At 42.8% G+C, this 27,609-nt stretch overlaps 1 protein-coding gene across 9 annotated transcripts in view; it reads left to right on the top strand.

Annotated features, from left to right (window-relative positions):
* The window catches only part of greb1l (GREB1 like retinoic acid receptor coactivator), a 254,492-nt gene that overhangs the window by 176,319 nt on the left and 50,564 nt on the right, over positions 1-27,609 (top strand). For all 9 annotated transcript variants that reach the window (XM_033019628.1, XM_033019632.1, XM_033019629.1 and 6 more), the window contains 7 exons: positions 646-831; positions 3,165-3,491; positions 5,067-5,195; positions 16,417-16,551; positions 18,917-19,114; positions 21,881-22,061; positions 25,444-25,636. In XM_033019628.1, the coding sequence (XP_032875519.1) occupies positions 646-831; positions 3,165-3,491; positions 5,067-5,195; positions 16,417-16,551; positions 18,917-19,114; positions 21,881-22,061; positions 25,444-25,636 (1,349 nt within the window). The remainder of the gene's footprint in view (positions 1-645; positions 832-3,164; positions 3,492-5,066; positions 5,196-16,416; positions 16,552-18,916; positions 19,115-21,880; positions 22,062-25,443; positions 25,637-27,609) is intronic.

Genomic DNA, 27,609 nt, shown 5'->3' with positions numbered 1-27,609 from the left:
AATTAACCTCCAAACCTTCACGCCTTTGGAATGTGGGAGGAAACCTGATCACCCAGAAAAAAACTCACACGATCGCAGCGAGAACATACAAATTCCACACAGGCAGCACCCATAGTCAGGATCGAACACTGGTCACTGATGCTGTGAGGCAGCAACTCTACCGCTGCTCCATCGTGCCTTTACCTTAGAATCTGACGGCTCTGCCACATGTCTGGGCTTCACTGTGAAGGTTACACCTGTCACTTTCCAGCAAGGTGACCTCCACTACAGTCTTGCATAGGAAGGAACTTTAGATACTGATTTAAACCGAAGATAGACACAAAAAGCTGGAGTAACTCAGAGGGACAGACAGCATCTCTGGAGAGAAGGAATGGGTGACGTTTCGCTTCTAGAAGGGTCTCGACCTGAAATTTCATCCATTCCTTCTCTCCAGAGATGCTGCCTGTCCCGCCGAATTACTCCAGCTTTTTGTGTCCACTATAGTCTTTCTGTTGGCTGGTTAGCACAGGACAAATGCTTTTCACTGTACCTCGATACATGTGACAATGAACTAAACTAAACTAAACTATAATGTTCTCCTATGCACACATATAATTTGATCTTGAATATTATGGAAAGACTCATATGTTTTGTTTCTCTTTGCAGGTTATGGTTCTTTGCCATATTTTTATGGCAACGTTGGTGATATTGTAGTGAGTCCCCTACTTGTGAATTGTTACAAATTTCCACAGCCGACATCAGCTGAGCTGGAACAACTGGGAATTTCCAACAGCCAGATACTGTCAGTGGAAAACATGATCCTCTTAACAATACAATATCTGATTCATCTTGGTAAGATTTTAAGTACTTTATTGGAAATATCTTGCATACACCATTTCTTCTATTTCTCCTACACTTGCCAATGAGTTCTGTAAGGATTTACAGCTGGCAAACCAATGTTGATCTCCAACGCTGGAGTTCGTGGAGCTAACAAGTGCACAACTAAATGAAGTTCTATTATGGATTTTGCTGGGTTTATAGTTGGAGATCAGTAGAGATTCCCAAAGAATTTTACAATCCCTTCACCTTTCTGCGTGTGATGCTCTGATTTATAAAATACTGAATCATTGAAATAAGTTAGTCATAGAGTTATATAGTGTGGAAACAGGCCCTTCGGCCCAACTTGCCCACACTGGCCAACATGTCCCAGCTACACTAGTCCCACCTGCCTGCGTTTGGTCCATATCCCTACAAACTTGTCCTATCCATGTACCTGTCCAACTGTTTCTTAAACGTTGGGATAGTCCCAGCCTCAACTACCTCCTCTGGCAGCTTGTTCCATACACCCACCACCCTTTGAGTGAAAAGGTTACCCTTCAGATTCTTATTAAATCTTTTCTCCTTCACCTTGAACCTATGTCCTCTGGTCCTCGATTCCCCTACTCTGGGCAAAAGACTCTGTGCATCTACCCGATCTATTCCTCTCATGATTTTATACACCTCTATAAGATCACCATTCATCCTCCTGTGCTCCAAGGAATAGAGACCCAGCCTGCTCAACCTCTCCCTATAGTTCACACTCTCTCGTCCTGGCAACATCCTCATAATTAGATGGTCTGCTGTTTTGTAATCTGGGGCAGGTGACGCGATCAGATTATATTAGCTATGGTCTGTTTTGTACAGATAATTCTTCCTGTAAATAATATATTTACACAGACTGCAGCCCATAATGCTGTTTATCTTTCTTGTTCAGTTTTCACTTGCATGTGCTTTAAGAACTGGGCAATTACTAAATTAGGTAATATACATGACGGGTAACACTTGCACTTCACAATCTCCTGGTAATAACCGTTTACAACATGAGAGAATCAATACCACTATTCCTGCCCTAATATTCAACCCTTCCGTATCCATATATTCTTCCACTAGTAAAGTACTACATGTCTCACCAAAAGGCCGGTGTTGGTGCCTGTGCCTGTGTCCACAAGGCTTCCCACCTTGAGAGGGTTCATGGCCATGGTTCAATGGTGCTTTTGTTGTCCCACATGCAAAAGCACATTGAAATTATTCTCTTACATACAGTCCAGTACAGCATTCCCATACCCAACCGCATCAGGACTTTCATATGAAGAAAGACTGGATAGACTCGGCTTGTACTCGCTAGAATTTAGAAGATTGAGGGGGGATCTTATAGAAACTTACAAAATTCTTAAGGGGTTGGACAGGCTAGATGCAGGAAGATTGTTCCCGATGTTGGGGAAGTCCAGAACAAGGGGTCACAGTTTAAGGATAAGGGGGAAGTCTTTTAGGACCGAGATGAGGAAAACATTTTTCACACAGAGAGTGGTGAATCTCTGAAATTCTCTGCCACAGAAGGTAGTTGAGGCCAGTTCATTGGCTATATTTAAGAGGGAGTTAGATGTGGCCCTTGTGGCTAAAGGGATCAGGAGGTATGGAGAAAAGGCAGGTATAGGATACTGAGTTGGATGATCAGCCATGATCATATTGAATGGCGGTGCAGGCTCGAAGGACCGAATGGCCTACTCCTGCACCTATTTTCTATGTATCTATGTATCCTCTATTAGCAAGTGTACAGAAATAATCTACTGATCCCGCAATCAAGAAGCGCCATGTTTTGGCACCGTTTTCAACGTCCAGTCCGTGCTCTAGTTATTATGAGCGGTGCCCTATCCAGGCAAGCTCCAGCCTACCGCGCGCCTCCAGCCATATCCTTGCTGGGACGCCAATGCCCTATTCTTGCCTGTCCACCATTGTGCCCCGGCGGTGCCTCCCAACTCATATCTCCCATCAAATAAAAGTCTCAACTCTGCAAACCCAGCCCTCAAAGAAATCGCCCAGAATCGGCTGGAGTCAGTGGGAAACAATGGTATTTGAATTGTCATGATTTGTGGCCGTTTCTGAAAAGTAACCCTTGCAAAAATTATGAGTTTATGGCATTTTACGAGTCAAGTCATTATCTCCGATGATTGTTGTGTTATTTGGTTATGGTTATGGGGAGATGTGCAGGAGAATGGGGTTAGGAGGGAGAGATAGGTCAGCTATCATTGAATGGCGGAGAACACCTGATGGTCCGAACGGCCTAATTCTACTCCTATCACTTATGATCTTATGATTTATGTATATATTTCAGAATTCAATCATTGCGGGGTATTTGGTTGTTTCAGGTCCAGACCAAATGCCGCTCAGGGAAGAATTTGAACAGATTATGCTGAAAGCTATACAGGACTCGAGCCTCAAAGACCGATACCTGCAGCTGGGAGCCCCTTGTTCCACTGTGTCTCCAGGGCAGTTACCCTGGCTGGCCCGCCTTGCCGCCAGTGTGTCGAGAGATCTGGTGCAAGTTGTTTTTTCTCAGAATTCTCTAGCAGAGGGCATCTCGGAGACGTTAAGAACATTTGGTGATGTGCATCTTCAACAGAAAGTACCAAACTATGTGGTCGTCATTTGTACGTCAAAGATCAGAGGCAATGAATTTTGTGTGGTGGTTTTAGGTAAGTATATTTTCCAAATCTGTTCAAACTTATCGTTTTGATACAAAACATAAACTCAAATTAAGCTTGGTAACAATGATTAATACTTTTTTAAATTAAAATATTTCCTAGGGAATAGAGTTATGATTGCTGTGGTAACTTAAAAATATATATATTTCCAAACATTTGATATGCCCGTTACTTGCCATTTGTCAAATTATCAATTGCTTATTGTACAGGAGTTTTTTGTTGCATTACTCCTTGGTCAGTCATGTGCCTGTGGCTGCCTGACTACAGTGCTCCCTCTTTGGTCTTCAGGTCTTGATTCCCTGGGACTTCTCTTCCAACTAGCTCAGTAACTGAAGTCTTTAATTATTTGATCCCATGTTAAAACCTTACAGCAATGCATTAGCAACTTGAAGTATGGAGAACAAAGATCAGGGACTTAGTTCATCTGCAGTAGCTGCAATTCTCCAGTCCGTCTGAGTCGAAGTGAAATTCCTATGCGATGACAAATGTTGGGACAAAATTACAGCAAAGATTTCTGTCATAGAGCTGGAGAATGAGTAGGCTATGCTGATAAACCACCAGCAATTCCAAAAAACCATACCATAAGACAGAGCAGCAGAATTAGGCCCATTGAATCTGCTCCGCCATTCCATCATGGCTGATTTATTTTTCTTTCTCAACCCCATTCCCCTGCCTTCTCCCCGTAACTTCTGATGCCCTCATTAATCAAGAACCTGTCAATCTCCAAAATATATCCAATGACTTTGCCCTCCACAGTTATATGTGACAACAAATTCCACAGATTCCCCACCATCTCACTGAAGAAATTCCTCCTCATCTCCATTCTAAAGGAACCTCTTATAATTCTGAGGCTGTACCCTCTGGTTCTTGCCTCTCCCACTGCTGGAAACATCCTCTCCAAATCCATTCATTATTTGGTAGGTTTCAAGGAGATCTGCTTTCTTCAGGTCACTATCAATCCAGAGTTTTAGCCGAGAGTATGCTCACCTTGAATTTGCTCTGAAGAAGGGTTTTGACCCGAAACGTCACCCATTCCTTCTCTCCAGAGATGCTGCCTGCCCCGCTGAGTTACTCCAGCTTTTTGTGTCTACTTGAATTTGGGCCCACTTGTATAAAGCCTTTTTTGTTGCAGTGATTTTCTGGCCTGCTTTGTAAGGTAAAAAACCTCTGCAGACCCCTTATAAGGCAAATTGCAATGGGCCTCTTCCTTTTTTTTGCACGTACAGCGATGCCTTTATGAATCCCCAGTAATCTTGATTTATCTTTGAACTGTAATGCTCAGCAGATTTACCAATTTCACTATTCCATCTCCCAGATTTCATCAGATGATTATAAAAATACTTGGCCGAAATCCAAAAACTGTTTGTAAATAATTAAATTCTATAACCCAGATGTTTGAAACGCTTCCCATCCCTTAGCTCGTTAAACCATATAGTTAAAGATTTCGGGCAGTACTGTATTGAAAGTAACAATGTTAAAAGCTTCAGTTGCACAATTTATAACGTGTCACTAATTTCAACTGTAAACACGTGTACCATAAGCAATGAATACATTTGCTTTCTTCAGGTCACTATCAATCCAGAGTTTTAGCCGAGAGTATGCTCACCACCACTGAGTTTCTGAAGGAAATCAGCTACGAACTAATTACAGGAAAAGTCAGTATTTTGGCATCCCATTTCAAAACCTCCCCCTTTGGTAAGTGTTTCAATCAGATGGTCTTAAGTTCACTTTTCTACATCTAGTAATTGTTCTTCAAATGGAGAAAAAAAAGCATTGAACTATTTTAAGCAAGTTTGAGTAATTTCTGCCAAATTGAGGAAGACATTTGACCTGATTATTACCCAAGCATTCAATCATTTGTTTGACATTGGGTTTTGGATCTACCAGAGCCCATGAGGTGAATTTAACCCATCTTTACATGTAAATTAAAAGTCATTTATTTCCTTTACAATTGGCCCCATGCTAATTCCAACAGGACATTTTTGATACATGTTTGAGATGCGAGATGATAGTTCCCCACATCAGCTCTCTTGCAACTGTTGAATCAATGAGAATAATATTCTCATCCATTGTTTAGTTTCATAACTTGTTGTAACATTTTAAAATCAGGGCCTCTTGGTTGTGTGTCCAGTGGCATAATCTTTATGTTGTGCCCACAATTGGGAGTTGGTATTTGAGTTTGGAGTGGGATTTGAGTTTAGGAGCAACGAGGACCTGCTGCCATTGTACAGGGCCCTGGTGAGACCGCACCTGGAGTATTGTGTGCAATTTTGGTTTCCTAATTTGAGGAAGGACATTCTTGCTATTCAGGGTGTTCAGCGTAGGTTCACCAGGTTAATTCCCGGGATGGTGGGACTGATATATGATGAAAGAATGGATTGACTGGGCTTATATTCACTGGAATTTAGAAGATGAGCGGGGATTGCACAGGCTAGATGCAGGAAAAATGTTCCCGATGTTGGGGGAGTCTAGAACCAGGGGTCACAGTTTAAGAATAAGGGGTAGGCCATTTAGGACTGAGATGAGGAAAGCCTTTTTCACCCAGAGAGTTATGAATCTGTGGAATTTTCTGCCACAGAAGTCAGTGGAGGCCAATTCACTGGATGTATTCAAGAGAGAGTTGGATGTGGCTCTTAGGGCTAACGGGATCTAAGTATGTGGGGAGAAAGCAGGAACGGGTGACTGAAGGCTGATAAATCCCCAGGGGGGACTGAAGGCTGATAAATCCCCAGGTCCTGATGATCTGCATCCCAGGGTACTTAAGGAAGTGGCTCTGGAAATCGTGGAAGCATTGGTGATAATTTTCCAATGTTCTATAGATTCAGGATCAGTCCCTGTGGATTGGAAGGTAGCTAATGTTATCCCACTTTTTAAGAAATGCGGAGAGAGAAAACAGGGAATTATAGATCAGTTAGCCTGATGTCGGTGGTGGGAAGATGCTGGAGTCAATTACAAAAGATGAAATAGCAGCACATTTGGATAGCGGTAACAGGATCGGTCCGAGTCAGCATGGATGTACGAAGGGGAAATCATGCTCGACTAATCTTCTGGAATTTTTTGAGGATGTAACTAGCAAAATGGACAAGGGAGAGCCAGTGGATGTAGTGTACCTGGACTTTCAGAAGCATTTGATAAGGTCCCACATAGGAGATTAGTGGGCAAAATTAGGGCACATGGTATTGCGGGTAGAGTGCTGACATGGATAGAAAATTGGTTGGCAGACAGGAAACAAAGAGTAAGTAAGTAAGTAAGTTTTATTTATATAGCACCTTTTAAGTCAACTCGCATTGACACCAAAGTGCTTTTAACGGGTCCCTTTCAGAATGGCAGGCAGTGACTAATGGGGTACCGCAAGGTTTGGTGCTGGGACCGCAGCTATTTACAATATACATCAATGATTTAGATTCAAAGTAACATTAGCAAATTTGCAGATGACACAAAGCTGGGTGACAGTGTGAACAGTAAGGAGGATGCTATGAGAATGCAGGGTGACTTGGACAGGTTGGGTGAGTGGGCAGATGCATGGCAGATGCAGTTTAATGTGGATAAATGTGAGTTTATCCACTAAAGTAGCAAAAACAGGAAGGCAGATTATTATGTAAATGGTGTCAAGTTGGGAAAAGGGGAAGTTCAATGGGATCTGGTGGTCCTTGTTCATCAGTCAATGAAAGTAAGCATGCAGGTACAGCAGGCAGTGAAAAAAGCGAATGACATATTGGCCTTCATAACAAGAGGAGTTGAGTTTTGGAGCAAAGAGGTCCTTCTGCAGTTGTACAGTGCCCTAGTGAGACCACACCTGGAGTATTGTGTGCAGTTTTCATCCCCTAATTTGAGGAAGGACATTCTTGCTATTGAGGGAGTGCAGCATAGGTTTACAAGGTTAATTCCCGGGATGGCGAGACTGTCATATGCTGAGACAATGGAGCGGCTGGGCTTGTATACTTTGGAGTTTAGAAGGATGAGAGGAGATCTCATTGAAACATATATGATTGTTAAGGGCCTGGACACGCTAGAGGCAGGAAACATGTTCCCGATGTTGGGGGAGTCCAGAACCAGGGGCTACAGTTTAAGAATAAGGAGTAAGCCATTTAGAACGGAGACGAGGAAACAATTTTTCTCACAGAGAGTGGTGAGTCTGTGGAATTCTCTGCCTCAGAGGGCGGTGGAGGCAGGTTCTCTGGATGCTTTCAAGAGAGAGCTAGATAGGGCCCTTAAAGATAGCGGATTCAGGGGATATGGGGAGAAGGCAGGAACGGGATACTTATTGGAGATGATCAGCCATGATCACATTGAATGGCAGTGCTGGCTCAAAGGGCCGAATGGCCTACTCATGCAGCTATTGTCTATTGTCTATTGATTCTGGATGATCAGCCAGGATAATATTGAGTGGCGTTCAAAAAGGAACTGCAGATGCTGGAATATCGAAGGTACACAAAATTGCTGGGGAAACTCAGCGGGTGCAGCAGCATCTATGGAGCGAAGGAAATAGGCGACGTTTCGGGCCGAAACCCTTCTTCAGACTGATGGCCACATATTGAGTGGCGGTGGGCTCAAAGGGCTGAATAGCCTACTCCTGCACCTATTTTCTATTTTTTAATGTTTCTGTTATCATAATCATAATAATCATACTTTATTAGCCACGTATATTTTGCAACAGACGAGGAATTTCATTTGCCATACAGTCATACCAATAAATCGCAACAAAAAACACAAAGTACATTTTAACATGAACATCCACCACAGTGACTCCCCCACATTCCTCACTGTTATGGAAGCCGAAAAAATGTTCAATCTCGTCCCTTCTTTGTCCTCCTGCGGTCGGGAGCCTTGAGGCTTATGTTGACGGGACGATCTTGGCTCCTGTAGCCGGCGGTCAGTCCCCCCACGTCAGGGCAATCAAGCTCCTGCATCGGGGGGATCTCAGCTCCGCGCGCCGGACGATCGGACCCCGGGTCGGGGCTGGTTGAACCTCTTGCGACTTTGGAACTTCCCGACATCAGTCTCTACCTGAGACTGCGAGCTCCTCAATGGTGAAATCCACAGGTTGTAGTTGGAGCGTCGATCACAGGCGAGGGATAGCAGGCTCCGATGGCAAGTCCACGGCCCCGTGGTGGGGCTCAAAGTTAGTGTTGAGCGAGGCCTCCAGCTCCATGATGTTAGGCCACAGAACGACCGGAGGTACGATCCGGAAACCAATCGCATCTCCGGCAAGGTAAGAGATTGAGAAAAAAGTACCCCTCCCACATAAAACAATCCAGAGAACATTAACGATGATGGCACCACTGTTCAAGATGTAAAGATCGCAGGAATCACAGACAGGGAGCAATGTGCAGTATGAAGATGGGTCACAACCCATCCATCCATCCATGTTCTCCAGAGATGCTGCCTGACCCAATGAGTTACTCCAGCACTTTGTGTCCATCACAGTGCAAGTGCTGGATATGTATCTGGAAATCCCATGTCAGCTTTGTGACTCAAGAATTATTTACAACTGATACCATGTTTTCGAACTTGTGTCATGCCCGTTAATTTGTGGTGCTACCACTAAAGCCTTTGGATTAATTACCTCTTCTTCATGCGTATGGCGTGCACAGCCTAAAGTTGTAGGACACCTTGTTCTATTTGATCTTATTTGATGGTGTACGCCGGGTTGATTGGATTCGTCGAAACAGGGCGGACCACGTGAAGGTTGCAATCTTCCACGCCTATTAATTACCTGACGTCAATGGAGAGGAAATCAATGGTGGCATAAAACAGGCAATTGATTTGCTATTCATACTTTTGTCATTTGTAGGTTCTCTCCAATGCAACTTATAACTGCCTACAGCCGGCATGGTGCTGCTATTTTTTATATTGCTGTGATAATACTTAATTTGTATTCACTTAATGGGAGCAGCATGCGGGGCGTAAAAGAGCCAGCTTTGCAGGGTATTTCAGGAGACAAAGTCATGAGCTGTGGTAGATTTAATAACGTGCAATGCTGTCGAGGAACATTTTTAGTTGAGTTAAGTGATGCAGATAGAAATTAAATGACAACCAACACATGCCACAATCAAAGTTTGGCTCAGCTTTTTAATTTTAACATTGACAGCGGTGATGGAGATACTTTTGTTATACTTTAGACTTTAGAGATACAGTGTGGAAACAGGCCCTTTGGCCCCCCGAGTCCAAGCCCATCAACGATCACTCATACACTAGTTCTATCCAACACATTAGGGACAATTTACAGAAGCCAATTAACCTACAAACCTTTGCGTCTTTGGAGTGTGGAAGACACCCGGAGAAAATCCAAACGGTCACAGGGAGAACGTACCCTTATAGACAGCACCCCTAGTCAGGATAGACCTCGGGTCTCTGACGCTGGAAGGCAGCAACTTTACCATTGCACCACTGTGAAACGTAATAGAATTGGGTTTACATATCAAAAAATCCCGGTTGCCCAAGAATCTTCTAAAGAAATAAAAGTAGAATTCTCAGGGCCACGGTCAATTGTGGTGAGAATTTCACATAAAATATTACTTTTTCAATCTCTGGTTAATGTTTTACTCTGAGGTAGTTTCATGTTAATTGTTTTCTGGCCTCAATCCCTTTTAAAAAGTGGGTGTAATTTTTCTTTGTTTGTATCCAATGTGAAGTGAACCAAGACATTGAGAAGAAATGACAGCTTTATGGTTTGCTATATGAGATGTCTGGAAGAACAAAGAACACTCTTTGAAAATTTGGCATTATAGATTTATTATTTTGTTGCTCTGTTTCCACCCTTGTTCCAACTGGGTATCTGTTCTATTGAGTCCTCTGCCTTTAATACAAGAGGATGCGGGGAACAATTAGTTTAGTTTGCAGTTACAGTGTGAAAATAGGCCCTTCGACCCACCGAGTCCATGCTGACCAGCGATCCCCGCACACTAACACTATCCTACACACACTAGGGGCAATTTACAATTATACCAAGCCAATTACCTCCATGCCTGTATGTCTGTGAGAGGAAACCGGAAATCCCCAACAAAACCCAAGCAAGACAAATGGAGAAATTACAAACTCCGTACAGGCAGCACCTATCGTCAGGATCGGACCCGGGTCTCGGGCTCTGTAAAGGGCCTGTCCTATGAGCATGCGACTCCATGCGGCAAGCGCGACCTAAAGGGCCGGTCCCACCAGCATGCGACTCCATGCGGCAAGCGTGACCTAACGTGGTAGCTTGAGCTGTACGGCTTCGCGGGGCCGGTCCCACTTCGATCGCCGGAGCCGTATGGAGTTGTGCGGAGCTGTTCCCGATATCGCGCGGGGCTCCGAAAAACTGACCGTGTTTAAAAATTCCGCGCGGCAACGGCCTGCCGGCCCGCAGCCGCCTCGACGCCGTGTCACTCACTCGACCTCCGCGTGGCTCCCGCTTCTGGTTTGGTCGCGCTTGCTGCATGCAGGCGCATGCTGGTGGGACCGGCCCTTTAGGTCGCGCTTGCCGCATGGAGTCGCATGCTCGTGAGACATGAAAGGCAGCAACTCTACCACTGCACCACAGTGCCGCCCTTATAATTCTTATAATGTAATCAGATATGGTTGAAAATATCTGGGCCGTCAGCAGTCAACCAGTTAGAGAAGACATTTAAGGAAACTTGCCAAATAAATGAGTTTACTTGAAGATGTCACTTGCACGTAGGAGCGAATGATATATGCTGAAGAACTTGCTTTTTTTGGATGAACACTACTTGGATGAACACTAATCAGATTTGGCAGGAATATTCAGGGCTGAGACTTCAAATGTTAACTGACTTTGTGCTGATTGTAAAAAGATTTTTTAATTCACTAATGGTGTGTAGTCCAAGACCTAGGATTGATGGTTTTTTTCTGTTGTGGGATTGGAAACAGTTCATCAAGCACAATCAACTGACTATGTTCAAACTGTTGGACTCAGCAATGGTTGAAAACCATTATCCCGAGGAGACAGAAACTGAAAGATAATATCATCTTGGTACTTTGCTGCATTGTTAAATGGATTAAATTGCATACTCCTCTGAAAACTGTGCCAGCTACCTGACAAATACATGCCTAGACAATGCTCTGGACAATGTTACATTGATTCCCCCTGAATGCTTGATGGCAGAGCTGTCTTGGAAACTATTTTGGGCTTCAGGTCTTCATATGTCAGAGGACACTAAAAGTTGATTAGTACAGGTGTCAGAGGTTATGGGGAAAAGGCAGGAGAATGGAGTTAGGAGGGAGAGATAGATCAGCCATGATTGAATGGCGGCGTATGGGCCGAATGGCCTAATTCTAATCCTGTTCCTTATGACCTTATGACAGGTGAGGGTGCAGCAAAGCCTGGCAAGTGATAGGTGGATACAGGTGATTTTGGGGGGGGGGGGGGGGAATGATTGGTAAAATGGATGGAGTCCGTGAAAATGGAGTCAGATAGGAACTACTATTCCTTATGACCTTATGACCCGGACGTTGGATGCACGGTTCTCGGATCGTGCTCCTCGCTTTAAGTATCAATGGGTTCAACAATAAATATGAGACTTAGAAACATAGAAAATATGTGCAGGAGGAGGCCATTTGACCCTTTGTGCCAGCACCACCATTCAATATGATCATGGCCGATCATCCAGAATCAGTACCCGTTCCTGCTTTCTCCCCATATCCCCTGATTCCGTTAGCCCTAGAGCTTCGTCTTCTTGCGTATGGCGTGCACAGCCTAAAGTTGAAGGACAACTTGTTTTATTTGATTGTGCACGGCAGGTTGATTGCATTCGTCGAAACAAGGCGGACCACGTGAAGGTTGCAATCTCCCACCCCAAACCCTAGAGCTAAATCTAACTCTCTTGAAAACATCTCGTATAAGGAGATATGACTGAGTTGAGTTCAGTTTATTGTCACGTGTGCCGAGGTACAGTGAAAAGCTTTTGTTGCGTGCTAACCAGACAACGGAAAGACAATATGTGATTATAATTGAGCCATCCACGGTGTACAGATATATGATAAAGGGAATAACGTGAACATCGTTTAGTGCAGGGGTGGGGAACCTGTGGCCTTAAGGCCGCGTACGGCTTTCTGCGCCATTAAGTGCGGCCTTTTGAATGAATCCAATATTTGTAGAACAAATCCTTTTATTTTTATTCTATGTTTTTGTTCGGCTTTTATTATTTTAATTTTAATCTTAAAATGAACGTATTTAAAATACCAAGGAGTAAAAGAAGATTCAACTAAATAATCCTCTCCGACTGACGGCCACAATTAAAACATTAATAAATCATGAGGGATATTTTAACAAAATAATGTGCATTTTGAAGTATATCTAGTTGAAGTTTCTTGGATGCGGCCTTATTAGATTTATAGCTAACTTGATGCAACATTCCAACATGAAAAGGTTCCCCACCCCTGGTTTAGTGCAAGATGAAGCCAGTACAGGTAGCCTGGTCAAAGAGAGACATTAAGGAGAATCATCAAAGAAGGAAGGCTTATGGAGAAGTGGATAAAGGCACTGAAACCAAAGGGGGAATGATTAATTTTAGGGCTGCATAAGAGTCCAGAAATGGCCGAACTTAAAGATTTTGGATTGTTATTAGGTAGAGATTGGAAAAGGGTGGAACAATGGAGATATAGGAAAATTTAAAAAATCAATTTTTATGTGTTACTTAACTACGAGTATTGGTGAAAGTGTCCAGTGAGGATGGGGGAACAGCTCTTGTTGCGTGACGTGTACAGCAAATAAAATCAAGTTTACGATGATTAGAGTGAGGTTGATGAAGGAGCCTTCCATTAACAAAATAATATACTTTAATATAAATAATAAGTGAAGAATGGGTTCACCTCAGTGACAATTGTGATTTTGTGTGCTACAGCTAGAGCAGGATAAATGTGGGTGCTCTCCTCAAAATGTTTTTAAAGATTGAAGAAAACTACCAAATTTCTGTTCCAGGCAGGGAGGTTGAAGGTGAACTTTCTGCAAGTGTTTTTCACTGAGCTTCTCTAATCTGCTGTCATGGATTTAATGGCATAGTCCCACTTGAGAGCTATAGGCACTTGGCGCTGATGTTCTGTTTGTGTTCTAAAACATTACCACATGCTTTCATTATTATTGAGAGTTTCTAGGAGTGGTATGGATTTATAATTTTTGCTTTATAGGGATGAACAAAAGCAGCAGAATTTAGATTGGGAACATTTTCTCTCAAGATCAGCACAGCTGATCATTCAATCCTTGAATCTCTTAATGCCTTTGCAAACATTAAAATTCTCTTCAGGAAATGTTATTGGGTTATTCGTGTTGCGTCATTTGTTAGTGCTTAATTTCCCGATCTTGTGACCATAATTTGAAGCAACATTGAACGATTTTCCTGTGGCACAATGCTGACACACAAGAATATCTGTGGTTCGGAGCTGGAAAGAGAAGTACATAATTCTTCCACTGACTTTCATTGAGTAATACAGCACAGAAACAGGCCCTTCAGCCCAACTCGTCCATGCCGACCAAGACCATCTAAGCTAGTCCTATTTGCCCGCATTTGGCCCATAATCCTCTCAACCTTTCCTATTCATGCACATGGGGCTGTTATATTACCTGCCTCAACTACATGTTCTGGAAATTCACTCCATGTACCCACCACCCTCTGATTGAACAAGTTGCCCCTCAGGTTCATATTAAATCTTGCCCCTTTCACTTTAAACATATGTCCTCTAGTTTTTGATTCTCTTTCCTTGTGTAAAAGTTTTTGTGCATTCACCTATCTGTTTCCTTGATTTTATACTCCTCTTTTAGATCATCCCTCAGCCTTCTACACTGAAAGGAATAAAGTCCTAGCCTGCCCAACCTCTCCCTATTTCTCAGGCCCTCAAGTGCAGGCAACTCCTCATAAATCTTCTCTTCACTCTTTCCAGCTTCATGACGTCTTTCCTGTAGCTGGATGACTAAAATTGAACACAATACTCCAAATGTCGCCTCATCAAAGTCTTGTACAACTGTAACATAACACCCGAGCTTCTATACTCAATGCCCTGACTGATGAAAGCCTGATAAAAGCTTGTGCATTTAAAATACATTACAGTTCAGTTGCAATGACTAATGAATCTACTTATCATTTGAATGTGGGAGGAATTCAGAGAACTACATTGTCACGGAGAATATGTAAACTGCACACAGTTACCACCATAGGCCAAGATCTAACCCAGGTCACTTGACCTGCCGGAAAAATGTTCCCGATGTTGGGGGAGTCCAGAACCAGGGGTCACAGTTTAAGAATAAAGGATAGGCCATTTAGGACTAAGACGAGGAAACCTTTTTCATCAGAGAGTTGTGAATCTCTGATACACTGATACAAGATACAAGATACATTTATTTGTCGCATGTGCCAGTTGGCACAGTGAAATGTGATCACCATACCGCCATACAATAAAATAAAGAAGTCAGTCATCTTCCTCTTATGTTCACCCGTGGTCGGGGCCTCCGGAGCCCTCTGCAGTCGCCACTATGGGCAGCCCGCCGCTCATGCCCGCTCGCCGGGATGTTGGCACTCCGATGTCGGAACGGGAGGCCAACCTCCATGGCTTGGATCTCCAAATCAGCCGCTTCCCACCGGAGTCCGCAGCTCCCGACGTCCACAGGCCACGCTGGGTGGAGATTCACGCAGGCGGCCCTCGGCAAAGGGCCCCAGGGACTCCGCGATGTTGGTCAGCGCTGCCCACGCTAGGAGCTCTGTGTACCACAGCCCCGCGATGTTGGATCAGCGGCCCAACGCTCCGGAGCTCCAAACGGCGATCCAGGAAGGCATCGCCCGCTCCGCGGTGAATCCAGCGCCGCGCCGCCGCTGCCGCTGCTGAAGCTCTGGACCGCCCCGGTCTCCGGTAGGAAAGGCCGCTCCAATCCAGCTGGGAGGCCGCGAGGTGGGGGGCAAGGACGCGACTGGGAAGCGGTTTCCCCCTTACCCTTACCCTTCCCCCCCCCCCTCCCCCACATAGAAAAACTAAAGAATCCCCAAACAAAATTATTTAGACAAACTAAAATTTTAAAAAAGATAGAAAAAACGGACAGGCTGTCGGCCACAGAAGGCAGTGGAGGCCAATTCACTAGATGTTTTCAGGAGAGAGTTAGATATAGCTTTTAGGGCTAATGGAATCAAGAGATATGGGGAGAAGGCAGGAACGGGGTACTGATTTTGGATGATCAACCATGATCATATTGAATGGCAGTGCTGGCTCGAATGGCCGACACCTGCACCTATTTTCTATGTTTCTATGCAGACGCAATAGTAACTCCATGCCACCATATTGTAATGATATGCAAATAGTAGAGACGGATTTTACAATATATATTCTCTCAGATGCTAAGTCCATTTGCTGTCTCGAACATGTAACTTTGCCGTAGTGGTATAGCGCAGGTGAGTTTACGTTATAAATCCCCAAAGCACTTGGATTAATACAAGCCTTGACCTGATAACAGGCCCAGGTTATGCCATAGGAGACTCTTGAGATGAAATTCCACTCAACTTGAGGATGAGGAATTAAGTTCAGCTTAACTCTGGGAGCTTAGACAGATGCAAGGTGAGAGTTGAGACATACACAAACTATCACACCAAAGTCATATTGTCAGTAAGCCAAGGATTGCATTATGCCGAGGACAGTCACTATGGAAATGGCCATGGATATTTAAGTTTACAGAATAATTTGGAACACCATGGAACAATTTGAAGTATTCTTTTTTGGATGCATTATTTTACATCATGTTTAATTGTTGGAATTAGTTCATTACTTGCTTCGGAAATAAATAGTTTAAAAGAAACCGATCCTTATTCACCGATATTTAAAATGTGGTCTGGACGGTGCTAAGTATATTTTGGAGCTTTAATACTTTTAATGTTTATGCTAATTAATTTTCTAATCCTGTTTATCGTCATGATTTACCGTGTGGATGTGCTATCTTTCTCAGGAGATAACGTAGACAAATTCCTGGATAAATTTCAGCAAAACAGAAACAACAGTGTTGCCATTCCATTCAATGGAAATGTTTCGGAATACATTCCGTCAAATGAAGCGGCAGCAATGACATCAAAGCAAGGAATTGGTAAGACATCTTAGTCTGTGGTTAATGGTGGATTCAGGGTTGAATGTTTGGATAAATGCTTTGGTACTGATTGGGTTAACATATGTGTGTTTGAAGGCACTTGGCCTGTACTCGCTGCAGTTTAGAAGGATGAGGGAGGACCTAGGTTAAATAGGCTGGGTCTCTATTCCTTGGAGCGCAGGAGGATGAGGGGTGATCTTATAGAGGTGTATAAAATCATGAGAGGAATAGATCGGGGGGATGCACAGAATCTCTTGCCCAGAGTTGGGGAATCGAGGACCGGAGGACATTGGTTCAAGGTGAAGGGGAAAAGATTTAATACGAATCTGAGGGTTAACTTTTTCACACAAAGGGTAGTGAGTGTATGGAGCAAGTTGCCAGAGAGGTAGTTGAGGCTGGGACTATCACAACGTTTAAGAAACAGTTAGACAGGTACATATATAGAAACATAGAAACATAGAAAATAGGTGCAGGAGTAGGCCATTCGGCCTTTCGATAGACCATTAAATATGATCATGGCTGATCATCCAACTCAGTATCCTGTACCTGCTTTCTCTCCATACCCCCTGATCCCTTTAGCCACAAGGGCCACATCTAACTCCCTCTTAAATATAGCCAATGAACTGGCCTCAACTACATTCTGTGGCAGAGAATTCCAGAGATTCACCACTCTCTGTGTAAAAAATGTTTTTCTCATCTCAGTCCTTAAAGATTTCCCCTTTATCCTTAAACTGTGACCCTTTGTTCTGGACTTCCTCAACATCGGGAGCAAGCTTCCTGCATTTAGCCTGTCCATCCCCTTAAGAATTTTGTACGTTTCTATAAGATCCCCCCTCAATCTTCATGTTTGGGACAAGTTTGGAGGGATATGGACCAAGCACAGGCAGGTGGGACGAGTGTCGCTGGGACATGTTGGCTTGTGTGGGCAAGTTGGTCCGAAGGGCCTGTTTCCACACTGTATCATTCTATGACTCCATGACCTCATTGAAACTTACCGAATAGTGAAAGGCCTGGATAGAGTGAATGTGGGGAGGATGTTTCCACTAGTGGGAGAGTCTAGGACCAGAGGCCATAGTCTTAAATATAAAAGGAAGTACCTTTATGAAGGAGATCTGAAGGAATTTTGTTGTTCAGACAATGAATCTATGGAATTCACTGCCACAGATGACAGTGGAGGCCAAGTTAATGGATATTTTTAAGGCGGAAATTGACAGATCCTTGATTAGTAAGGGTGTCAGGGGTTATGGGGCAAAAGAGGGAGAATGGGGTTGAGAGGGAAAGATACATCAGCCATAATTGCATGGCGGAGTAGACATGATGGGTCGAATGGCCTAATTCTGCTCCTAGATCTTATGTAATACTTCATTATATCGTTCTAACTATTTTCGACCAATGCCTATGAAATAATTTGTTTGGTATTATAATAAACACTCAGATTGCGATAATTGTTTTGTTGTTAATTAAAGATAGGCACAAAAAGCTGGAGTAACTCAGCTGGACAGGCAGCATCTCTGGAGAGAAGGAATGGGTGACGTTTCAGGTTGAGACCCTTCTTCAGACTGAGAGTTATGGGAAAGGGAAACAAGAGATATAGACAATGATGCAGAGAGATATGGAACAATGAATGAATTGTAATTGTAAATTGTAATTAATTTTTTAGCCAAGTATGTAAAAACATACAAATAATTTAATTTGCCATAGTCATACCAAAAAAGTAACAAGACACACAACTACATAAAAATCACCATAAACATCCACCACAGCGCAGTGTGATGGAAGGCAATAACGTATTGCCTTCTTCCCTTTTCTCCCGCATTCGGGGCAGTCGAACCATCCGCAGTCGGGGATATCGAAGCTCCTGCAACCAGCGATTGAAGCTCCCACGTCGGGCGATTGAAGCTCCCACGTCGGGGCGATTGAAGCGCCCACGTCGGGGCGATTGAAGCTCCCGTGATCGGGGCGGTCGAAGCTCCTGCGGACGGAGCTCCCGAAGTCAATCCCCAGCAAAGGGACTGCCAGCCCCACGATGTTAGGCCGCAGTGTGGACGGAGATATGATACGGGAAAAGTTGCATCTCCTTGTATTAATTCCCCACCCCCCACATAATACAAAGCTAAAGATACAATAAAACTTACATTTAACAACTAAGAACAACAAAAGAAGAAACGGACAAGACAGACTGTTGGCGAGGCTGCCATTGTACGGCACCACCCGGTAGATATGCAATTCATTTTGTTTCCACGTGAAGAATGCATGTAATGTGAATCATTTAACTCGTGATACTGTTCAGCTTCATATGTGTAGATTCTAATGCCTGCAAATCCCAGCTTTTAGCTTTAAGATCTGGTTTGATCCAACTTCACAGATTCACTTACGGAAGTGTTCCAGATTCATCTACCTCAGCTCACTGTCGCTCGGAATCTGTTGTCTCAGGTTTGCGCCATAGCCGACTCTGGAATGCAAAACCTAGATTTGGGCCGTTTTGCAAACGTTGACTTCATCATTTTAGTTCCTGCATCGGAGGTTCTTTTCCACCAGACTCTGCAACGTATTAGACATTCAGGTAGGCATGTAAAGCTGTTGTGCATTGATTAGAAAAGAGCATGTTAAATAGTGTTCAACCAAAGTCTTTAAAAAAGAAAAAAAATCTTTACTTGGTCATCTGTGATAATTAATGGGCATTGCTATTCGTAAAATTATCCGATTATTTAGCAATAAAGATCTGGATTGTTTAACTTTAGTTGCAAAGGGAAATAAAGCAACTATGGGTTCAACTAATTTCAATGACAAGGATGTGATCATTTTTAAAGGGAAATACTGCATTCTTCTCACACCAAGATTTTCCACAATGCACCAACCTGAGTCCATGCGTTATATTTTGTGGTGACAGGAATATTTGGATACATATTTTGCACTCCTTGTCCTTACTTCCTTTCATTATGGGCCTCTTTTGGAATGTGTTCAAGAGGGCATGTTGGAAGATCTGGTTTCATCTTGCACCAAAACTGTTATTTGCTGACTAATGAAAAACCTGCAGGCTTAATGCAATAGAAATCCCCTTGATTTTTTTGTTCAGTTTGTGAAACTGAGTTTTGGGATAATGAATTTGTTTAAGAAGGAACTGCAGATGCTGGAAAATCGAAGGTACACAAAAATGCTGGAGAAACTCAGCAGGTGCAGCAGCATCTATGTAGCGTAGGAAATAGGCAATGTTTCGGGCCGAAACATTGCCTATTTCCTTCACTCCATAGATGCTGCTGCACCCGCTGAGTTTCTCCAGCATTTTTGTGTACCTTTGGGATAATGAATATCAATGCAGCTACACTGGTGTAGCTGATAGATCTGCTGCTAGACAGCACCAGAGACCTGTGTTTGATACTGACCTTGGGTGCTGTCTGTGTGGAGTTTGCCCGTTCTCCCTGGCTGCTCCGCTATCATAGTCATATGTAGATGCCCATCTACACTAGTCCCACCTGTCAACGTTTGGCCAATATCCATCTTAACCTTTCCTATCCATGTATCTGTCCAAATGTCTTTCCTCTCACATCCCAAAGCCGTGCGAGTTGGTAGGTTAATTAGCCTTATTAAATTGATCCCATCATTTAGGGAATGGATACAAATGTGGGATAACATAGAGCTCGTCTGATGGTCATCCTGGACTTGGTGGGCTGAGGGGCCTGTTTCTATGCTGTATCACAGTGAATTCAATAAATATTGTCACATCGTTACTGGAGTAATGTCATAGATTAATTGAACCATACAGCACTGAAACAGGCCTTTCATCCCTACTCATCCATACTGACCAAGATGGCCCATCCAAGCACATCCCCTTTGACCACATCATTCCCATATCCCTCTGAACCTTTCCTTTCCATGTTCCCGTTCAAATGTCTTTTGAATGTTGTTATTGTACCTACCGAAATGCGTTCTCTGGCAGTTGATTCCATATACCCACCACCCTCTGTGTAAAAATGCTGTCGCTCGGGTTCCTACTAAATCTTTCCCCTCTCAACATAAACCTATGTCCTCTGGTTCTTGATTCCCCTACCCTTGGAAAAAGATGACATGCATTCACCCTTTCTATTCCCTTCATGATTTTATACATCTCTATAAGATCATTCTTCACTCCTCAGTCGACTGAGCTCCAAGGAATAAAGCCCGAGCCCTCCCAATCTCTCCTGACAGCTCAGACCCTCAACTCCAGGCAAGGTCCTCCTAAACCTTCTCTGCACCTTTTCCAGCTTAACAGCGTAATTCCTATAGCTGGGTGACCAAAACTGAACACAATACTCCAAGTGCCACCTCAACAATGTCTTGTACATATTCTATAACATAACGCCCCAATTTCTACACCCAATTCCCTGACTGATGAAGGCTGGCATGCCAAAATTCTTCTTCACTTCCCTATTTACCTGCAACACTACTTTCAGGAAACTGTACCATGTACTAGTACTCGTAGATCCCTCTGCTCCATCACGCCCTATCATTCACTGTGAAGGTACTGCCCTGTTTGACTTCCCAATAGAGACACCTCACACTTATCTGAACTAAAGCCCAGTTGCCATTCCTTGGGCCATTTGCCCAGCTGATCAAGATCCTGTGGTAATTCCTGATAACCATCTACACTGTCTACGATACCATCTATTTTCATGTCATAATGCATTCTAAATAAAGAAACGATAGAAACATAGACATAGAAACATAGAAAATAGGTGTAGGAGTAGGCCATTCGGCCCTTCGAGCCTGCATCGGCATTCAATATGATCATGGCTGATCATCCAACTCAGTATCCCATACCTGCCTTCTCTCCATACCCCCTGATCCCTTTAGCCACAAGGGCCACATCTAACTCCCTCTTAAATATAGCCAATGAACTGGCCTCAACTACCTTCTGTGGCAGAGAATTCCACGGATTCACCACTCTCTGTGTGAAAAATGTTTTTCTCATCTCGGTCCTAAAAGATTTCCCCCTTATCCTTAAACTGTGACCCCTTGTTCTGGACTTCCCCAACATCGGGAATAATCTTCCTGCATCTCGCCTGTCCAACCCCTTAAGAATTTTGTACGTTTCTATAAGATCCCCCCTCAATCTTCTAAATTCTAGCGTGTACAAGCCGAGTCTACCCAGTCTTTCTTCATATGAAAGTCCTGACATCCCAGGAATCAGTCTGGTGAACCTTCTCTGGTGAAGTGAATGCTCAGAAAATCTTTATTCTACTATTATTCCTTTTCAAGTTACTTATTATTATAATGCCTTCATATCTAACACTTGACAAATGCGTCAGCCACTGAAAAACTATATTAATTGTGTATTTTCATTCTTCCGCAGGAGTACTTGTAGATTTGGGGCTTGAGGAAAATAATACAGCCGACCAAAAGGCTGAGAAATATATTATCCGACTAGACCATGACATTCAGAACAAATTTGAGGCTTTCATGAAGAAGGTCAAACAGAATCCATACACACTCTTTGTTCTTATTCATGACAATTCTCATGTTGATCTCACAAGGTAAGCTTATATTTCATTTTTGAAATACTACTTCTATTTTCTCATCTTCACATCTCCCAGGAAATCAATTCAAGTGTTTTAGATGTCTTTGCAATTGCTGTTTGTAATATGTTGCGGTTCGTGCCCTTTGCTTTGATGAAGTAGGACCCCTGCAATTGGTTTCATATATTCTTTTTTATCTAATAACCTTTTGTGTGATGATGTATGCTCTGCACGTTTGATGCTGAAGCATCCATGAAAGCATATGGATGAAGCCTGACTGTGAGCAAGGCAGTACTTTGATCTTAGTTCTCCTAATCGCCTTGTATTTCATTGAACAATTTGTTGTTTCCCCTCAGAAATCCTGTTTGACATCCTGTGCCCCAGAGTGACCTTATGAACTACTAACACTTGAGCTACTCATTGGGATTTCTACATGTAATAAATTTAAAAATAACAAAGCTGTATTATTTCCCATGGTTGTACTAATGTGAATACCTACTCAATGCCTATTTCTGCTGATGATACATTTATTTTGTTTAGCTTAGTTCATTGTCACATGAACCGAGGTACAGTGATAAAATATTGCGATCTATTTACCATGCTTATGTCAAAAATAATCTACATTGTTTATTTGTTCAGGTTATGTAATAGATGTGTGACATGACCTATTATTACAAAATTGTTGAAATACTCAACGGGCTGGAAATTCATTGGTCCCTATAGAGGCGAATGAATGTGTCACTGATTACAGCTCAGCATTTAACACAATCATCCCCTCCAAGCTGGTTACCAAACTCGCAGAAATGGGTCTCTGCGCATCCCTCTGCAATTGGATCCTCGACTTCCTCATTCACAGACCACAGTCTGTTCGTATTGGTGGAAATGTGTCAGCCTCGATAACAATCAGCACGGGAGCACCTCAAGGCTGTGTGCTCAGCCCCCTGCTGTACTCACTCTATACTCATGACTGCAGAGCCGGTCATATTGCGAACTCCATCATCAAGTTCGCTGACGACACCACTGTTGTGGGACGTATCACTGAAGGGGATGAGTCAGGGTATAGAAGAGAGAACGAGCGACTGTCCATATGGTGCCAGCACACTAACCTGGCCCTCAACACCAGCAAAACTAAGGAACCGATTGTGGACTTTGGAAGGAGTAGGATGGGGACCCACAGTCCCGTTTATATCATGGTTGAAAGGGTCAAAAGCTTCAAATTCCTGGGCGTGCACATCTCTGAAGATCTTTCCTGGTCCGAGAACACTGATGCTATTATTAAGAAAGCACATCAGCGCCTCTACTTCCTGAGAAGATTACGAAGAGTCGGTTTGTCAAGGAAGACTCTCTCTAACTTCTACAGGTGCACAGTAGAGAGCATGCTGACCGGTTGCATCGTGGCTTTGTTCGGCAATTTGAGCGCCCTGGAGAGGAAAAGACTACAAAAAGTAGTAAACACCGCCCAGTCCATCATAGGCTCTGACTTCCCTTTCATCGAGGGGATCTATCGCAGTCGCTGCCTCAAAAAGGCTGGCAGCATCATTAAGGACCCACACCATCCTGGCCACACACTCATCATCCTGCTACCTTCAGGTAGAAGGTACAGGAGCCTGAAGACTGCAACGACCAGGTTCAGGAATAGCTGCTTCCCCACAGCCATCAGGTTATTAAACTTGGCTCGGACAAAACTCTGAACATTAATAACTCATTATCTGTTATTTGCACTTTATCAGTTTATTTATTCATGTGTGCATATACTTATACAATGGTATATGGACACACTGATCTGTTCTGTAGTCATGCCTACTATGCTCTGTTGTGCTGAAGCAAAGCAAGAATTTCATTGTCCTATCAGGGACACATGACAATAAACTCTCTTGATTCTCTTGAATCTTGAATCACTACAGAGAGACATGGTCTTTTTGATTGTGGGCCTGTGACTTAAAATTTTAGTGTAGGCAGGAACTGCAGATGCTGGTTTAAACCAAATATAGACACAAAAAGCTGGAGTAACTCAGGGAGAACGTACAAACTCCGTACTGATAGCATTCGTAGTCAGGATCAGCTGCCGCTGTGTGGCACCAGCTCTACTGCTGCGCCAACATGCCACCCCTGACCTTTAATGATATTGGGGTGGATTGTGAATATCAAGAAGGAGGTGATGGTTGCAGGATTGGAGGAAGCACTCCTGATGCTTCTGCCCATCCACTATGCAGCATAACCTTATAACATTTCCTTCAAGACGTATCAGTCTTCCTTCAGCTGCAGGATTTTCCAAGGACTTGGTACTAGGTACTAATTTTCCATCCCTAGATCTGCCTTCACTTAACCTGGATCAGGTTTGAAAAGCTTAAAATGTTAACATCTCCCCTGACCCCATCCAGGAAGTACGCATGTGAGGGGGAAAAATGAAAGGCCTGTCTTCGATTCATTTAGTGCTTTCAGCTAAAGAACTATTATTATGTATTGCAGGCTTACCACATCATTTTGTGAAGACATAAGTATGTCTGTTAAGCAATCAGCAGCCTTTCAGTGTACCACCCAATGATAGTGGATTATGTTGAAGACAGAGAGGGTTAATTTATTGATTCTCCCTATTATCTTCTGCAGCAGTGACATAGTTTATTTACCATTTTCCACTGTTCATTATCTACAATAACATCTTTAAAAAGTGCTCTTCTGTTGATAATTAAATGAAGCAGACCTTGAAGTTGTTTATTGTGGTTTAGTGATAGCGCTCTTGTCTCTGAGCCAGGCAGTCTGAGGTTCAATCACCACACCAGAGGCCTGAGTGCGCATCTAATCAAACAGTGAGGAGCTACTGTTCTGTTGACGTGCCAGCTTCTGGAAGAGGAGCTAAAAGCAGTGCGTTCTTTTAGATGGACACAAAATGCTGGAGTAACTCAGCAGGACAGGCAGCATCTCTGGATAGAGGGAATGGGTGACGTTTTGGGTCGAGACCCTTCTTCAGACTTCACCCATTCCTTCTCTCCAGAGCTGCTGCCTGCCCCGCTGTGTTACTCCAGCATTTTGTATCTATCGTTGGTATAAACCAGCATCTGCTGTTCCTTCCGACGCGGTGTGTTCTTTTAGATGGACATGAAAGATCCCATGGTATAATTTTATGGTAAAATGGAGAATATGCATGGTGGCTTATCTACTCCTTGACTAATATCACTAAAAAACTAAAACACTAAACTAAAACACTTACTTCATCTTTATTTATGGGATAGCTCATTCAAATTGCCCGTGTTACAAGATTTTAAAAGTACTCCATTTTCTGTGAGGCACTTGGGAGTGTCCTGGTTTATTGAAATATTCTCCAAGAACGGGCATGATTTTATTCCTTCTTAGTTGGTAAATGAAGTATTTTAATAAATATTTTAACTTTATTTTTCCTCAGTCTTGTTCCAGGCTCTACAACTCACGGGGAAGCCAGCCAAGGTCTGTCAGATAAGTTTATTAATTCACGTGAGGCACTTGAAGCGTGCAACTTACTTATGTTGCAGGTCAGCTCCTTTCCTTTCACTCTACAGACACAGCAATCCCGTGTTAGCTCAGACAATGAAGTACATTGGCTATTATCCAGCAATCCTGTAAGTCCAGCTTAAATAATTATTCTCTGACATTTTTTTTGCAGTATTTGAATATGCATTTGCTGAATGTGAATTATTTTTACAGTACAGTTTACTTTATTGTCACGTGTACTGAGGAACAGTGAAAAGCTTTTGTAGCTTTTTTGTGTGTACAAATGTGTTCAGACTGCCCCAATGCATAGAAAACAACACAGAGGGGGGAAAAAAGATCAGGATGACAACTGGAGTCAAATGAGGAAAAGGGATTTCAAATTCGCATTTAAATTCACATAAAACTAAAATGTTTAGTTTTGAAGTAGGTACGTCACTATTTTAAAATTGATTTTAATAAATCACTATTTTGAAACTATAACTTGTGATGTTTGACTCCAAAGAAATGACAATCAATTAATAGCATCAATGTTTCCAAAGTTAATTATCTTCATAAGCAGTTCTGAGGAAGATCCTCACAATATGCTGAAGTTAACATGAAAATGGAATGTCCCAAATCAGTGGTAGATAAAATTAAGTCTAACTTTCTGTTCTTGAAATATTTAAAAATATTGTTAATGACACCAACTTAATTAATTTTTTACACATATTTAATGTTTTAAATATTTTACAACTTTTAGGCTTCTACTGACAGCTTATTGTGTAGTAAAGAACTGCAGATGCTGGTGTAAATCAAAGATAGACACAAAATGCTGGAGTAACTCAGCGGGGCAGGCATCTTCTCTGGAGAGAAGGAATGGGTTATTCTTATAGGCTAGCTTATTCTTGTGTTGTATCTGAGCCTTTAAAAAGATGACTAGAAATTGCAATATTTTTAATATAGATTGTTCTAGCTCTGAAACCACGCTGCATTATACATGAGGCAGTAACAATTTTACAGTAATGTACCATAGTTTCAGTGCAGGAGAAAATAACAAACATTTAGTTATGACTGCTGAGAGTCCAGAATCACTGAAATAAATTATATCCAGCATCTCAAGAATTTGATTATATCTCCTAATTTCCATTTTTATCACAGATTTCCAGCATTTTTTTTTTGTTTCAGGCTGCCAAGTATATCTTTGGAATCTAATTAATTAACAATGGGTAAACATGAACCCAAATGTGATATGGTGACAAATATAGTTTATTTCACGCATCAACTCAGATAGTTATTTGACTGTGGATGACATTGGAATTAATCTAGATCCGACCTTACTGACCATTCTGACCCGATTGGTTAGAAAACTAAGTGCTGGAGGAACTCAGCAGGTCAGGCAGTATTTGAATATGAGAAATAGTTTAGTTTGCTGTACAAATGTGTCCAGGCTACCTCAATGCAACCCCTACAATGGAGGGAAATGGACAGGTGGCATTTTCAGGTCTGGACCCTTCAGATTTTCTGAAGAAGGGTTCCAACGACAGTCTCACCTGTCGATTTTCTTCCATGGATGCTGCTTGAATCGCTGACTTCCTCCAGCACTTTTTTCTTTTAAACACAAGATTCAGCAGTCTCTTGTGTCTCTGATGCAAGAGGTGGTCACCAAATGATTAAATTAAGTGAGAATTTTAGTCTGACAATAGACAACAGGTGCAGGAGTAGGCCTTTCGGCCCTTCGAGCCAGCACCGCCATTCAATGTGATCATGGCTGATCATCCCCAATCAGTACCCCGTTCCTGCCTCCTCCCCATATCCCCTGACTCGGCTATCTTTAAGAGCCCTATCTAACTCTCTCTTGAAAGTATCCAGAGAACCGGCCTCCACCACCCTCTGAGGCAGAGAATTCCACAGACTCACAACTCTCTGTGTGAAAAAGTGTTTCCTCGTCCATGTTCTTATCCCTTATTCTTAAATTGCGGCCCCTGGTTCTGGACTTCCCCAACATCAGGAACATGTTTCCTGCCTCTAGCGTGTTGAAACCCTTAACAATCTTATATGTTTCAATAAGATCCCCTCTCATCTATGTTTAGCTATCACTGCTGTCAGAGGAGTAAACTTTTGT

This window comes from Amblyraja radiata, chromosome 4 (assembly GCF_010909765.2).
Source record: "Amblyraja radiata isolate CabotCenter1 chromosome 4, sAmbRad1.1.pri, whole genome shotgun sequence".
Taxonomy (NCBI): Eukaryota; Metazoa; Chordata; class Chondrichthyes; order Rajiformes; family Rajidae; genus Amblyraja; species Amblyraja radiata.
Note: the sequence above shows the minus strand (reverse complement) of the source record. Positions and strands in the feature narration are given on the sequence as shown.